This window comes from Rattus rattus, chromosome 5 (assembly GCF_011064425.1).
Source record: "Rattus rattus isolate New Zealand chromosome 5, Rrattus_CSIRO_v1, whole genome shotgun sequence".
Lineage (NCBI taxonomy): Eukaryota > Metazoa > Chordata > Mammalia > Rodentia > Muridae > Rattus > Rattus rattus.
The window spans coordinates 142,660,415-142,677,932 of NC_046158.1; the positions used below are offsets into that span (position 1 = coordinate 142,660,415).

Genomic DNA, 17,518 nt, shown 5'->3' on the forward strand with positions numbered 1-17,518 from the left:
AAACAGTTTATTATTTACCATGTATTCTGACATGAGAAATGGTTCAGGAAAAAGGTACATCAGAGAGACAAGTCTGCTGCAGGGATCACCATCATGGAGACGGACCAGATTCACACAGGGTGAATGATATTGTAATATCACAGCATGTATTAATTTGTGGACACTATTAAAAATAACAAATTTGATGAGCGTTTAATTTGTTTACCTTGAGGCAGTGGATCATGAGTTTCTGTTATAGGACCTGCATTATGGAGATAGCTACAATCTTCATTGACAACTTTCAGTCAGCTTGGAAATTTAAAACACATGAAGTTGTCTGTAGCTTTGTGTGACAAACTGTAGCTCTCATCAGCTAACATTGCACACTGGAAGAAGATCAAACACTATCTTATTAATGCTGTCCCCTGTACCAGGGTAGCACTTATTCTTTTGAAAGACATTTAGCTTGTGTGTTTTTAAAATTATATTTATTTTTCTCTGTTTTTATAATTTTATTTTCCTTGGATAGTTTATATATTTACATTTGAAATGTTATTCCTTTTCCCTAGTCCCCAGGGTTCTGTGAGGATTCTCCCATTCCCACCCATCCACTCCAACCTCAACACCCTGACGTTAACCTTCATTGGGGTAACAAGCCTTCACAGGACCAAATGCTTTAGAGGTGCTGTGATCTCTTACTTGTTTCCATTCTCTGTATTTCCTATACTTAATGAATTTCAGTCCTGGGCTAGATAGACATCTCAGTGGTTAAGGCTAGGCTCTCAACCCCATCCACCCACCCCCAAAAAACAAAGAATGTCATTTATTTTTATACAGAGATTTCATAGTTGTCTGTTTAGAACGATATCTCCTGTAGCTCAGTCTTTTTTTCTGTCATGTAATAAAGGCTGACTTTGAACGCCCAATGTTCTAGGAAGACAGACCTTCAGCTTCTTCTAAGGTGGGCACTGACAGGTTAGTGAAAAGTAAAATACATGTGAATGAGTGCTGTTCAACCTCTCTGTGGTAGTTGTAAAGGAATTACAAATAAAGACGTTCCTGTGTAATGACTGGGTTCACTGACCAACTATTAAGCTAGTATAACTTCAGCACCAGAAAGGAAGAGGAAGAAGGAAGGCCTCTCTGCTTTGGTAACTGTTGGCATTAACCATGATTTTATCAGTAATCGATTTTAGACAATCATGAAAATTCCAAGGTGGGCATTTTGGGGTGTTTCCCAGGTCAGGGCAATCACGAATATAAACGAGAAATTGAACTAATTTTTAGGAAACAAATTTCTGTATTACACTTGGTCAAGCAACACAAGATCTAGCCAAACTGCTGTCCCTTTGCCTTATAGCAATGCTATTTTTCTTGTTTGAAAATACACAATGTATGAAGTCTTTGTATTTAATAGCTGAGTACTACTTGATTGTTTAAATATTCCACAATTTCTGTATCCATGCCTCCCTTGAGGGTTATCTGGGTTGTGTCCAGCTTATAGCTCTCAAAAAAAGACTGCTATGAATAGAGTGGAGAGTGCATATTTGCTAGATGTTGGAGTATCTTTTGGGTATATCTTGTTCCTCAGATAGAACTATTTCCAATTTTCTGAGGAACCACTAGACTTATTGTCACAGTGGTATCGTCCTAAATGAGGTTAACTCAGTCATGAAAGAAGGCATATGTTATGTACTCCCTGATAAGTAAATATTGGAAAAAAGCTCAGAAAACACATGATACAGCTTATAGACTATATGCAGCTCAAGAAGTAGGAAGACGACAGTGTGCATGCTTCAGTCCTACTTAAGAGGGGAAACAAGCTTCTAATCGCTTTCTTCTGGCCTGTCCTTTCTCTTCTCCTTTCCTCCGCCATCGTACACTCTGTGCCTGATTCAGATCCTCACCATGTCTACTCACAAGACTTTCAGAATCAAGTGATTCCTGGCAAAGAAACGAAAGCAAAATCGTCCTATTCCTCAATGGATTAGGATGAAACCTGGTAACAAAATCAGGTACAACTCTAAGAGAAGACACTGGAGGAGAACGAAGCTGGGTCTGTAAGGAGTCACACTGTGGCAAGACTGAGGATTTATACTGAATTGCGGTCGTCAATCAGTCCTACTAGGTGGATTTCAACATTTTTAACCTACAGACTTACTTGTGTCTGAATTAATTTGTCCAGTAATAAAATTTAGAACCTTTCAAACTGAAAAAAATAAGAGGGGAAACAAAATAGACATAGGAGATAGAGGGAGTGAGTATCCTGTAAGGTAGACAGAAAGGGGGGGGGAAGAGGAGAGGATCAATTGTTGGAAGAGATAAGGGAGGTTCAGGAAATTGAACGAAGATGTGTACAAATGGGGAAAGGGGAACTGGGGGAGCCAGTAGAAAGTCTCAGTTTACAGGGAAAAAAGAGTTCCCCAGACCAATTATATGTAACATTAGCCGAAATAGACATCCAAGGGGAAGCAATGGCACGGGGTTGAGGGTTGGGGCCACCCATCCATTTCAAATATATTATTCCAGAGATGTTCCATTCTAAAGGAAATGCAGGGGGAAAGAATGAAGAAGAGAATATAGGAAAGTACATCCATAGACTCTACCACCTAGGGATCTATCCCATCTGCAGAAATGAAGCCCAGATACTACTGCCGACACCAAAAATGCTAGCTGAAAGGAGCCTGGTATAGTTGTTCCTTTAAAGGCTTTGACCCACCCTGACCTAAACAGATAGAGATGCACATTGGCCATCAGGATGAGCACAGGGATCACAATGGAGGAATGAGGGGAAGGACTAAAGGAGCTAAAGCAGTTTCGCAACCCCATAGAAAGAACGATGATAACCAGCCAGACACTTCAGAGCTCCAAAGGACTAAACCACCAACCAGAGACTATACATACAGGGACCCAGGGCTCCATCTGCATCTGTCACAGAGGATTGCCTTATCTGTCATCAATGAGAGGGGTGGTCTCTGGTCGATTTGAGGCTTGATGCCCAAACCTAGGGAGATGCTAGTGCAGTGAGGTTCTACTGGATAAGTGTGTAGGGCAGCATGCTCATAGAAGGAAGGAGTATATGGTGTGGGATAAGAGGTTTGAAGAAGTATAAGTAGGAATCATCACAACATTTGAAATGAAAATAAATAATTAAATAAATAAATAAATAAATAAATAAATAATAATTTCAAAAAGAAAGAACACAATGTAAGAGAAAAGATGTTAGTATTACATGGTGCCCTTTAGATTATATATTTAGTCACTGAAAAACATTGGACCAAAAGGTGTATTTTAACTTTCAAACTGGTATTTGAGAGTATAATGTAACCATTTCATTCTTCTCCTTCTGGCCAGTTATTAATCTGAGACCCTGGGACAAATGGCAAAGGGTCTTAGTTCACACATGAAATGACACCAAGCTTTCACCTTCCCTCAGCAGTACTCAGTCCCTATCTGTTAACACATATTCTGGCCTACCTCACCCTCAAGCCCAGGGGAGGCCACCATACTCACAGGTCCAATCCTTACATAATCCAACCATTTTGGAAACTGGTCTTTTTCATGTATCCTTAAACATGCTGATCTCTTTGACTGACTCTTCTTTACCCCTAGTTCCTCTCTCCATCATATACATAATAATGTCTACTCTAGACTATCCCAGATATCCCTTGCTCTGGTTTTGTTCTCTCTTCTGAGTATAAAAAAACTTTCTAATCCACCATACTAAGAACAGTCATGTATGTTCCTTTTCATTTCTTCATTTTTCCACCTCCTCTTACCCTCTTCTTGCTTCAATATTTATACCATTTTCAATTTTTAATTGTAACTGTTTGAATTTGACTGCATTTGGCTGCAAGTCGTTCCAAGTATGAGGCAGAGATGTCTGCACTGGATATTGCATGTCTAATTGAATATGCAAACAAAGTTCCTTTTCCTATTTTATTGGATTGTTTTCATTTACATTTCAAATATTATCCCCATTCCCAGTTTCCCATCCATAAACCCCCTATCCCATCTTCCCTTGCCCTACTTCTCTAAGAGTGTTCTGCCACCTATCTACCCAATCCTTCCTGCCTCCCAACCCTGACATCCAATCTAGGGCTCTGACTACATGTTGGGTAGAATAGCAGAGCTTGGAATGCTTCAGCTGTTTGACTCATTTGCTTGTGATCCCCCTATTTTCCCAGGCCCATGAGTGTTTTCCAAATGAATGAGGGAGTCTTTGCTGTCCTAAGAATCAGGAGCACTAGTGGAAGGTAGCTTGCAGGTTCTTTACTGGAATATCCACTGACACATGTGTAGCAAGCTGTAAAGAAGACCAAAAGCCAGGACATTGTGATTTTGGGGTCATCATTGTCAGACCAGGAAGAACATATCTACTGATCTTTCTGAGTCTGATCACCTGGAACTGATATGGATTATGGTACAGACTGTGGGTGCCTTGGTCCCTGGCCTCTAACCCTTCCAGAGTATGGATTTCCAGGGATGGCGAATGTTCTGGATCTGTGTCAGTGGCAACGAATGATAGTTAAAACTCATAGTCCTGAGTGTATACACTAACTTTGTTTCTGTGTGCATTTAGGAAGACATATTGGAAAAAATGAAGTCAACAAAACTGGAAACTCTGGAGGAAATGGACAATTTTCTAGTCAAATACCAGGTATCAAACTTAAATCAGGAGCAGATCAACCACTTAAACAACCCCATAGCTCATAAAGTAATAGAATTTGTCATTAAAAGCCTCCAAACCAAAAGAGCCCAGGAACAGAAGTGTTTTGTGCAGAAATCTATCAGATCTTCATAAAAGACCTCATCCCAATATTGTCCAAACTATTCCATAAAATTGAAACAGTCAGAGCACTACCAAATTTCTGAAGCCACAATTACTCTTATACATAAACCACACAAAGACCCAACATAGAAAGAGAACTTCAGACCAATTTCCCTTATGAATATTGACGCAAAAATACTCAATAAAATACTTGCAAGCCGAATTCAAGAATACAACAAAACAATCATCCATCATGATCAAGTAGGCTTCATCCCAGGTATGCAGGAATGGTTCAGTATATGGAAAACAATCAACGTAATCTACTATATAAACAAACACAAATATAAAAACCACATGATCATTTCATTAGATTCTGAGAAAGCATTTGACAAAATTCAACACCCCTTCATGATGAAAGTCCTGGAAAGAACAGGAATTCAAGGCCCATACCTACTCATAGTAAAAGCCATATACAACAACCCAGTAGCTAACATTAAACTAAATGGAGAGTAACTTGAAGCAATCCAACTAAAATCAGGGACTAGACAATGCTGAACACTGCTTCCCTATTTATTCTATATAGTTCTCGAAGTGCTACCCAGAGCAGTCAGAAAACAAAAGTAGATCAAAGGGATACAAGTTGGAAAGTAAGAAATCAAACTATCACTATTTGCAGATGATATGATAGTATACATAAGTGACCCCAAAAGTTCCACCAGAGAACCACGAAGCCTGATAAACAACATGAGCAAAGTGGATGGATATAAAATTAACTCAAACAAATCAGGAGCCTTCCTCTACACAAAAGACAAACAAGCTGAGAAAGAAATTAGGAGAAAAACACCCTTCATAATAGTCCCAAATAATATAAAATAACTTGGTGTGACTTTACCCACACAAATGAAAGATTTTGTGATAAGAACTTCAAGTCTCTGAAGAAAGAAATTGAAAAGTATCTCAGAAGATGCAAAGACCTCCAATGATTTCGGATTGGCAGGATTAATATAGTAAACATGGTCATTTTACCAAAACCAACCTACATTCAGTGCAATCCCCATCAAAATTACAATCCAATTCTTCCTAGAATTAGAAAGAACAATTTGAAAATTCATCTGGGCTGGTTGGAGTGGCACACACGGTAGGATTTTCTGAAGGAAAATTCATCTGGGATATCGAAACACCAGGATAACTAAAACTATCCTCAACAATAAAAGGACTTTGGGGGGGAATCACCATCCCTGACCTCAAACAGTATTACAGAGCAATAGTGATAAGAACGGGATGGTATTGGTTCAGAGAGAGGCAGATAAAACAGTGATTTGGAATTGAAGACCTATGGTCACTTGATTTTTGACTGAGGAGCCAAAACCATCCAATAGAACAAAGATAGCATTTCCAACAAATGGTGCTGGTTTAACGGGAGGTCGGCATGTAGAAGAATGCAAATCAATCTATTCTTTTCACCCTGTACAAAGCTAAAGTTCAAGTGGATCAAGGAACTCCACATAAAACCAGATATACTCAAACTGAAAGGAGAATAAGTGAGGATGAATCTCGAACACATGGGCACTTGAGAAAATTTCTTATGTGGAAAACCAATGGCTTGTGCTCTAAGATCAAGTATCGACAAATGGAATCTGATAAAGCTGCAACGCTTCTGTGAGGCAAAGGACACTGTCATTAGGTTTCATTCTAACAGCTCTGTTAATCTGAAGAACTTTTACTAATACAGCTGTGGATTTGTTGTTGTTTTGTTGTTGTTATATTTGTGTTCCCTACCGGTGAGGACAATATTCTGATTAACCAGAGTGCCTCACATCATCTGTCAGGTGTTTCCTGATTTTTCTCTGAGACTTTTCTAAAGTCAAAAGTATTACGGCTGTACTTGGACCCAGCCAGAAGGCACAAAACAAAATTTTGTTTATGAAATCCCTATTTGTTAATATTCTGAACACCTGTCCCCTTCTGGACAGACTTGGAGTTTCCCAATAAGCTATTACTGGGCTATGCAAGCTGGGCAGCTTGATCCCTCCCCTTGAAGAGGAAGGGGGAAATACCTAATGAGTGCTATAACTGGAGCTTAGGCAAGCTCCAAATTTGCAAACAGTGAATACAAGGTAGAAGCAGGCAGTTGAGCAGCAGGGATCAGGAATCTTAGTTCCTCCTAGGGGATTGGCAGGAGAGCAGACAAGTAAGGAATTGGAGGAGGGGCACAGTGGCCTGAACTGCAAATCTGCACATCAAAAAGGTTGTCCCAGGTGTGGAACCAGGTTGGTCAGTCCCTTCAAAGCAACCTCTATCCCTAAGGGTGATGCTCATGTCACTCAAGATTTATTTGCCAATCAGAACCTGTTAATGGACCTGCCAGTCAAAGAAGAAGGCGGCTCTTCCGGCTACCAAGCACATGCGTTCCCTTTTTTTAACAGATAAGATGTGAGTATTTCTGTGTGATATTTTCACAGAGCCTCTGCGAGGCTCTGTGAGGGGAGCTTGGCAACTTCAGAACTCCAGAAATGGTAAGTACAAAGTCATCTCCCACAAATAGGAGGAGCAAGCTGCTTAGCTTAAAATGCACGTGTAGTGGATCTTCCCAGCAGCTGAATGGTCTGAAGCAGGCAGAAAAATCCTTTGTGAACCTAATTTCTTCTTGCACCTGACTGTGGCCTCTGAATAACATTCTTATTGGCGCTTAATCTGTACAAAACTTTTGTGGCAAGACTTTTGTGTAGAAATATACATGGCAGGAAGAGAACAGGAGAAACAGTTTACTGCATATACTGTCGTGAGAAATGTTGCAGAAAATAGGTAGATTACAGAGAAAAGTCTGCTGCAGGGATCACCATTATGGAGAAGGACCTGATTCAGGCAGGATGAATGACTTTGTAATATCACAGCATGTATTAATTTATGGATACGATTAAATATAACATTTCATGGGCGTTCGCTTAGGGTAGGTTACCTTGAGCTAGTGGATAATGGGTTCCCATTTTAATACCTGCCTTAATGTAGATATCTACAATTTTTATTGACACTTTTAAGTCAGCTCAGAAATTTAAAACACCTGACATTGACTGTGGTTTCTGTGTCACATTATAGTTCTCATCAACTAACATTACATAAAAGAGCAAGATCAAACACTATTTTATTTATGTTGTTCCCTATCCCAAGGTGCAGTCTGCTCTTTTACAAGTCACTTCACTGATGTACTTTTAAAATTATTTTTATTGTTACTCCTTTTTTATTACAATTTTATTTTTCTTGGATATTTTATATATTTAGATTTCAAATGTTATTCCCTTTCCCCATCTCTCCCAAACTCCTCCCTCATTCCCTGGCTTATATGAGTATGCTCCGATTCCCACCCATCCAATCCAACCTCAACACCCTGGCATTACCCTACAGTGGGGAAACGAGCCTTCACAAGACCAAAGACTTTACAGGTGCTCTGATTTCTTACTTGTTTCTTTTTTCCAATTTTTCCTAGTGATAAGTAATTTCAGTTCTTGGGCAAGATAGATGTCTCAGTGGTCAAAGACTAGTCTCTCAACCCCACTATCCCCACCACCACCAAACCCCAAAAAAATAAATGAAAGAATTTCATTCATTTTTTAAATGGGATTTCATAATTGTCTGACTAGAGCAACATCTCCTATAGCTCTGCCTTTTTTGTGCCATGTAATTAAGGCTACTTTGAACACCTAATGTTCTAGGAAGACAGTTCTGCAACTTCTTTTAATGTTGCCACTGACTTGGTAGTGAGAAGTAAAATACAAGTGAATGAACCTCCCTGTCTTTGGCGTTAAAAATTGCAAATAAAGAGGGACCTTTTAAGAACTGAGTTCATTGGCCAACTATGTAGCTGGTATAATCTCAACTCATAAAAGGAAGAGGAAGAAGGAAGATGGGGCCTTTCTGCTTTAGCAAGTGTTGACATTAACCATGATTCTGTAAGTAATCAATTTTAGACAATCAGTAAAATTCCAAACTGGGCACCTTGAGGTGTTTCCCAGGTCAGGGCAATCACGAATATAAACACGAAACTGAACTTATTTCTAGGAAATAAATTTCTGCATTACACTTGATCAAGCCACACAAGATCTAGTCCAATTGCTGTCCCTTTGCCTTATAGTAATGCTATTTTTCCTGTTTAAATTACACAATGTATGAAGTCCTTGTACTTAGTAGCTGAGTACTACTTCATTGTTTAAATATACCACAATTTCTGTATCCATTCCTACCTTCAGGGACATCTGTGTTGTGTCCAGCTTCTAGAACTTATAAATAAGACTGCTATAAATATACTGGAGAGTAAATTTTTGCTAGATGTTGGAGCATCTTTTGGGTATATCTAGTTTCTCAGGTAGAACGATTTCCAATTTTCTGAGGAATCACTAGACTGATTTCCAGAGTGGTATTGTCCTAAATGAGGTAACTCAGTCAAAGAAGAACACATATGTTATGTACTCCCTGATAAGTAAATATTGGAAAAAGCTCAGAAAACCCATGATACAATTTATAGACTATATCAAGCTCAAGAAGTAGGAAGATGACCGTGTGCATGCTTCACTCCTACTTAAGAGGGGAAACCAAATAAACATAGGAGGTAGAGGGAGTGAGGATCCTGTGAGGGAGACAGAAGAGAGGGAGAGAAGGGGAAAGGACCAGTTGTGGGTAGAGATATGGTAGGGTCAGGAAATTGAATGAAGGTGAGTACAAGTGGGGAAAGGGGAACTCAGGGAACCAGTAGAAAATCCCAGATGCCTGGGAAGCAAGAATTCCCAGGACCCATTGCATGTAAAGTTAGCCGAAATAGCCATCCAAGGGGAAATAATGGCACGGAGTTGAGGGCTGGGGCTAGCTGGAAAGAGCCGGGTATAACTCTTCCCTGAGAGGCTTTGCCCCAGCCTGACCTAAACAGATAGAGATGCACATATCGACCACCAGGGTGAGCACAGGGACCACAATGGAGGAATGAGGGGAAGGACTGAAGGAGCTAAAAGTGTTTTGCAAACCCATAGAAAGAATGATGATTACCATCTTGACCCTTCAGCTCTCCAAAGGACTAAACCAGCAACCAGAGAGACTATATATAGAGGGGCCCAGGGATCCATCTGCATCTGTCAGAGAAGATTGCCTCCTCTGTCATCAATGAGAGGAGTGGCCTCTAGGTGATTTGTGACTTGATGCCCAAGCCTAGAGGGACTGTAGTGCTGTGAGTGCTAGTGGATGAGTGCTGGTGCAGCGCCTTCATATAAGGAAGGGGTATAGGGACTGGGGTAGGAGGTTTGAAGAAATATAAGTAGGAATCACCACAACATTTGAAATGTAAATACATAAATAAATAATTTAAAAAAGAAAGAAAAAATGCAATGCAAGAGAAAAGATGTCAGTACTACTTGGTGCCCTCTAGAGCATGTATTTAGTCACTGAAAGTATTGGGCTATAAGGTGCATTTTAACTTTCAAACATAATATTTGAGAGTATACAGCTATCAAAAACAATGACTTTATGAAATTCGTAGGCAAATGGTTGGAACTGGAAAATATCATCCTGAGTGAGCTAACCCAATCACAGAAAGACACACATGGTATGCACTCATTGATAAGTGGCTATTAGCCCAAATGCTTGAATTACCCTAGATGCCTAGAACAAATGAAACTCAAGACGGATGATCAAAATGTGAATGCTTCACTCCTTCTTTAAAAGGGGAACAAGAATACCCTTGTCAGGGAAGAGAGAGGCAAAGATTAAAACAGAGACTGAAGGAACACCCATTCAGAGCCTGCCCCACATGTGGCCCATACATATACAGCCACCTAATTAGACAAGATGGATGAAGCAAAGAAGTACAGGCCGACAGAAGCCAGATGTAGATCGATCCTGAGAGACACAGTCAGAATACAGCAAATACAGAGGCGAATGCCAGCAGCAAACCACTGAACTGAGAATAGGACCCCCGTTGAAGGAATCAGAGAAAGAACTGGAAGAGCTTGAAGAGGCTCGAGACCCCATATGTACAACAATACCAAGCAACCAGAGCTTCCAGGGACTAAGCCACTACCTAAAGACTATACATGGACTGACCCTGGACTCTGACCTCATAGGTAGCAATGAATATCCTAGTAAGAGCACCAGTGGAAGGGGAAGCCCTGGGTCCTGCTAAGACTGAACCCCCAGTGAACTAGACTATTGGGGGTAGGGCGGCAATGGGGGGAGGGTGGGGAGGGGAACACCCATAAGAAAGGGGAGGGGATAGGGGGATGTTTGCCCGGAAACCGGGAAAGGGAATAACACTCGAAATGTATATAAGAAATACTCAAGTTAATAAAAAAAATATATTTGAGAGTATAATTTAACCATTTCATGCTTCTCCTTCTGGCCAGTTATTAATCTAAGACCCTGGGACAAATGGCAGTGGGTCTTAGTTCACACATGAAATCACACCAAGTTGTCAGCTTCCCCCAGCAGTACTCAGTCCCTACCTGTTAACACATATGCTGGCCTACCTCACCCTCAAGCCCAGGGGAGGCTTGCCATTCTCACAGGTGCCATTCCTTATGTAACCCAACTATTTTGGTAACTGCTGTTTTTCATGTATCCTTAATCATGCTGATCTCTTTGTCTGACTCTTCCTTTAACCATAGTTCCTCTCTCCACGATGTACATAGTAAAGTCTACTCTAGATTATCCCAGATATCCCTGGTTCTGGTTTTGTTTTTTTCTTTTGTGTATAATAAACTTTCTATTCCACCATACTAAGAACAGTCATTTACATACCTTTTTGTGCCTTATTTTTTCCCACCTCCCCTTACCTGCTTCTTGCTTCAAAATTCATACCATTTTCAATTTTTCATTGTAACTGTTTGAATTTGATTGCACTTTGGCTGGAAGTCTTTCCAAGTCTGAGGCAGAGATGGCTGCTCTGGATATTGCATGTCTAATCAAATATGCAAACGAAGTTCCTTTTCATATTCTACTTGATTGTTTTCATTTACATTTCAAATAGTATCATCCCCATTCCTGGTCTCCCATCCATCAAACCCCTATCCCATCTTCCCTCGCCCTACTTCTCTAAGGGTGTTCTGCCACCTTTTCACCCACCCCTTCCTGCCTCCCCAACCTGACATCCAATCAAGGGCTCTGACTACATGTTTGGTAGAACATCAGAGCATGGAATGCTTCAATTGTTTGACTCATTTGCTTTGTTATACCCCAGTAGAGGAGGTGCTACTCTCCTGAGACCCACATGTCTTTTCCAAGCTAATGAGGGAGTCTTTGCTCTCTTAAGAATGAGGAGCACTAGTGGGAAGTAGCTTGCAGGTTCTTTACAGGATTCTTCACTGATGCATGTGTAGCAAGCTATAAATAAGACCAAAATCCAGGTCATTGTGATTGTGGGGGTCACCATTGTCAGACAAGGAAGAGCATATCTGCTGATCTTTCTGAGTCTGATCACCTGGGACTGAAATGGATTATGGTTCAGACTGTGGGTCAGCTGGCCCCTGGCTTCTAACCCTTTCAGAGCATGGATTCCTAGGGAAGGCAGATGTTCTGGATCTATGGCAGTGACAAGTTATGGTACTTAAAAGTCATTGTCCTGAGTGTACACACAGACTTTGTTTCTGTATGCATTTAGTTAGAGATATGGGAAAATCTGAAGGTTTGGTTTATAGAATTTCTGAACCTTCTACATTCATTTTGTGTGAGTACTTTAGATATTATTTGGAAAGTGATGATAGGAATCATCTTTCCGAAGTATTTGAAGAGAATCCTTTCACTTCTAGTCCCAATGCAGTGATTCACAGATATTCAATTCTAGAATATAATTGGAATTTCTGAGATGCAGAAATTTCTCAAGGGTGCACAGTGTTGGGTAGGTGGATAGGGCAGATTCTACATCTTGTGACATAAACCATGTGGCAGGAAAGAGACATTTAATTATTGTTCAACATTGTTTTATGTGTGGGCTGCCCTGGGACTAGTTTTTTCTGAAATCACAAGGGGTCATGCAGAGCTGCAGAACATAGCCCACATTTCTCATCTCTTCCATTTACTGACAAAGATCTAGAGCATGGGCCCTTTCTCTTTGGAAGACAGACAGATCATAGTGGCTGGAAGTTAGATATAATTGTTTCTGGTTTACGTCTAGTTACTTTTGTAGGAGTTTTGAATTATTTTTCTATTCAATTTATATACACATACAAACTTAGGTAATGCTCAAGCTCACATTGTTCTTGGTGAACTTCCCTTCAGGATTTTGATGAGAACTGGTCACAGGAACACTGACAGAAGAAGCATTTTTTTATATTGGTTTTCACTGTTTTGGGCAACAATGAGAATTGAATCTAGGGCAACAGATAATATGATATTTCTTTGGACAGACTGTTGAATTCTAGACCTGGCCTGAGTTTGAGCATGGGGTTTCTGCCCATTTTTGGGTGCTGAGACAAAGATATTTGTCAAGAAGTAAAGGGTAGATGGAAATGGTCTATTGCATTACAGGAGTCATGTACAGGTGAGAGGAAGCTTCAGTCCTAAGGTCACTGTTGAGTACTGAGTCTCTGAGAACAATAAGTTGGAAGGTCTGACATCACCCTAAGTCATTCCACACCCAATATATTAATAGTGAAGCCTCAGGTTCCCTGGAACCATTTATTTGCTCTTATGTTAACTTAGGTTTTTATAGTTTATCTGTCTTGTTATTATATGAAAATATGATGTGGTTGTTCAGGTGAATAAGCAAATATTCATTGTGAAGTAAACATTTACACCTCTGTCAGTATCATGTTTTCTTCTGTACTCATATATTGGGTCTTTTAGGAGGTAGTGACCTATGAGGATGTGCATGTGAACTTCACCAAGGAAGAGTGGGTTTTGCTGGATCCTTCTCAGAAGAGTCTCTACAAAGATGTGATGCTGGAGACATATGGGAATCTCACTGCTATAGGTAATGCAGTCATTTTTTTTACTTTCTAAAATGTAGAGGCAACATTTTGTTATTGTTATTTGTTTTTGTATTTTCAGTTGAGAATGAGGTGAATGAATCAGTCATGGTAGTAATGTTCACTCAAGTTAAGAACTTAAATTTTTCATATAAACCAATAATGTAACATACTTTCTCTGGTACCACACTTTAGGCTACATTTGGGAAGACCATAAAATTGAAGAACATTTTCAAAAATCCAGAAGTCATGGAAGGTAATTTTCACTTGCATGTGGAAAGTATATGCCTCTGAAGGAATTTAAAATGTCTCAGAAGTTTAAAGAAATGCAATATTATAAAAGAAGAAATGCTTTAAGTTATAGATGATAAATGAATCCCACACAGCAATATATGTCAATGACTGGTATCTAACTTGTGTTCATTCAAATATATAGAAACATGGTCAAATAGGCATTGTACTATTTGAATCATAGCCCAGTATAGCTATGGTATAGAAATACCAGTTGATTCAGTGTCATGCCACTTGGCTATTGCAAATGGGAAACCAATTGATTAGGTCATATGTATTTGTCCATAACTTTGGTATGAGGAAATAATCCATATTAAATCTGCTATTCACCATATACTTCTAATAACATTGCTCAGATAAATGAGATGGATAGTTTTTGTGATTCAAGAATGCATTTATGGTAGAACATTAATCCATATACCACATCACTATGATATAAAATTGCAAACTATTTAAATGTAATGTGGAATCCTTTCTTTTTTATTCTTTTAAATGTGATGTCCTCTGTCACACTGCATATAATCCAAGTTAACATAGGGGATATTGAAAGAAGCAACATACCTCCCTCTATTCCAGAATAATTAGAAGAGATGCACTAATCGTCACATATATCATACTTTCTAAACATGCTGTAAGTTTTAAAATAATTAGTTTTCCAACACTATTGGGTACCTTGACATAATCAAACTGGTGAAAATCGATATGAGTAACAGGGATGTGGAAGTTTTTCTGTTTGCCATGGTTCACATTCCAAATTATTATCATTCAAATGATAGCAAAATTTATGATTGGAATCAGTGTGATAAAGCTCTGAGTTCCTCCTTTTTCTTCAAATATATGAATAAACTCTTATGGAAAATATGTTACAAATGTGTTACAGGAATCAATGCTCTTTCGATCCTAAATATCTTCAAAGACGTAAAAGCCCGTAATGTAGGGGAGCAGCATTAACTTAATGTGATATTAACTTCAGTCAGATTGCTGTGTTCAATTAAAACAAATTGTAAAATGAATTTATATGGAACAAAGACTCATTAGTATAGTAAATGTTAGAAAGCTTTCACATGTGCCAATTTTATTTACAGGGATAAATGCCGTCAAACTGGAGAGCATCCCTCTGAGTTTATTCAACATGGTAAAGTCTTTGCATATCAAAGTCATACCCTAAAGCATGAAATTATTCATATTAGAGAAAAACAGTTTGGAGATATGAAACATGGTGAGGTTTCTGCTCAACACAGTGAACTTCAAATACATAAACGAACACATACAGGAGAGAAACCCTACGAATGTACTCAATGTGGTAAGGCCTTTGCAGAAAGCAGTGTTCTCCAGGATCATAGAAGAACACATACAGGAGAGAAACCCCATGAATGTAATCAATGTGGTAAAGCTTTTGCACGAAGCAGTACTCTCCAAGTACATAAACGAACACATACAGGAGAGAAACCCTATGAATGTAATCAATGTGGTAAAGCCTTTGCACAAAGCAGTACTCTCCAAATACATAAACGAACACATACAGGAGAGAAACCCTATGAATGTAATCAATGTGGTAAAGCTTTTGCTAAAAGCAGTACTCTCCAAATACATAAACGAACACATACAGGAGAGAAACCCTATGAATGTACTCAATGTGGTAAAGCCTTTGCACAAAGCAGTGTTCTCCAGTATCATAGAAGAACACATACAGGAGAGAAACCGTATGAATGTAATCAATGTGGTAAAGCTTTTGCCCAAAGCAGTGATCTCCAAATACATAAACGAACACATACAGGAGAGAAACCATATGAATGTCACCAATGTAGTAAAGCTTTTTCATACAGAAATGTTCTTCAAATACATAAACGAATACATACAGGAGAGAAACCCTATGAATGTAACCAGTGTGGTAAAGCCTTTGCAGAAAGCAGTGTTCTCCAGTATCATAGAAGAACACATACAGGAGAGAAACCCTATGAATGTAATCAATGTGGTAAAGCCTTTGCACAAAGCAGTAGTCTCCAAATACATAAACAAACACATACAGGAGAGAAACCCTATGAATGTAATCAATGTGGTAAAGCCTTTGCACAAAGCAGTAGTCTCCAAATACATAAACGAACACATACAGGAGAGAAACCCTACGAATGTAATCAGTGTGGTAAAGCCTTTGCAGAAAGCATTGTTCTCCAGTATCATAGAAGAACACATACAGGAGAGAAACCCTATGAATGTAATCAATGTGGTAAAGCTTTTGCACGAAGCAGTAATCTCCAAGTACATAAACGAACACATACAGGAGAGAAACCCTATGAATGTAATCAATGTGGTAAAGCCTTTGCACAAAGCAGTAGTCTCCAAATACATAAACGAACACATACAGGAGAGAAACCCTATGAATGTAATCAATGTGGCAAAGCCTTTGCACAAAGCAGTAGTCTGCAAATACATAAACGAACACATACAGGAGAGAAACCCTATGAATGTAATCAATGTGGTAAAGCTTTTGCTAAAAGCAGTACTCTCCAAATACATAAACGAACACATACAGGAGAGAAACCCTATGAATGTACTCAATGTGGTAAAGCCTTTGCAGAAAGCAGTGTTCTCCAGTATCATAGAAGAACACATACAGGAGAGAAACCCTATGAATGTAACCAGTGTGGTAAAGCCTTTGCACAAAGCAGTGTTCTCCGGTATCATAGAAGAACACATACAGGAGAGAAACCCTATGAATGTAATCAGTGTGGTAAAGCCTTTGCATGAAGCAGTGATCTCCAAATACATAAACGAACACATACAGGAGAGAAACCCTATGAATGTACTCAATGTGGTAAAGCCTTTGCACGAAGCAGTGTTTTCCATTATCATAGAAGAACACATACAGGAGAGAAACCCTATGGATATAGTCAGTGTGGTAAAGACTTAGCAGGAAGAAGTGGTAACCAATATAAAAGAACACATACGGGAGAGAACCTTGGATCTAACAAATGTGGCAAAACTTAATGAAGCATTGGTCTCGAACCACAGAAAAGAACACATTCAGGAAAGAAATTTGATCACTGTAATCAATGTGTTAAGTCTATTTAACATCAAAGTCATCATTAAAACATGAAAGAACACATACTGTAGAGAAGTCCTCTGAAAGTAACTACTATGGCAAAGGCTTTGCACCAAACATTCATCCCCTGACACTTAAAAGAATACACCCTGGAGAGAAGCACTGTGAATTTAAGAAATTTGTCTATAATTTTACAAGTCACAATACTCTGCAAGAACGTTAAAGAAGATATGTGCAAGAGAAATCCTATGAGTATCATCAGTGGGATAAAGCCGTGAACATTTCAATCATCCTCAGATGCATAGAGAAGACATGGATGAAACTATGGATGTAGTGAGAGTGGTAAAAGCTTTTCCTGTAAAATTGGTCTCATGTGTCTTCAAAAAAAAAAAAAAACCCTCAAAAATTAGAGAAATCCTATGTATGTTAGCAATGTGGCAATTCCTTTACATATCCTGTTTGTCTTTGAATATGTAACTGAACAGCTTATGG

General features: G+C 39.1%; 1 protein-coding gene and 1 pseudogene across 1 annotated transcript; both read left to right on the plus strand.

Annotated features, from left to right (window-relative positions):
• The first annotated feature begins 1,887 nt into the window (after nucleotides 1-1,887).
• On the plus strand, nucleotides 1,888-2,076 carry LOC116902259 (annotated as a pseudogene).
• Nucleotides 2,077-13,515: 11,439 nt separating this feature from the next.
• Nucleotides 13,516-16,818, plus strand: LOC116902257 (zinc finger protein 709-like). Its single transcript, XM_032904676.1, has 3 exons — nucleotides 13,516-13,697; nucleotides 13,888-13,948; nucleotides 15,237-16,818. Exons 1-3 carry the CDS (start codon nucleotides 13,664-13,666, stop codon nucleotides 16,729-16,731), a joined length of 1,590 nt encoding a protein of 529 aa, XP_032760567.1. The 5' UTR covers nucleotides 13,516-13,663; the 3' UTR covers nucleotides 16,732-16,818.
• Nucleotides 16,819-17,518: the final 700 nt, after the last annotated feature.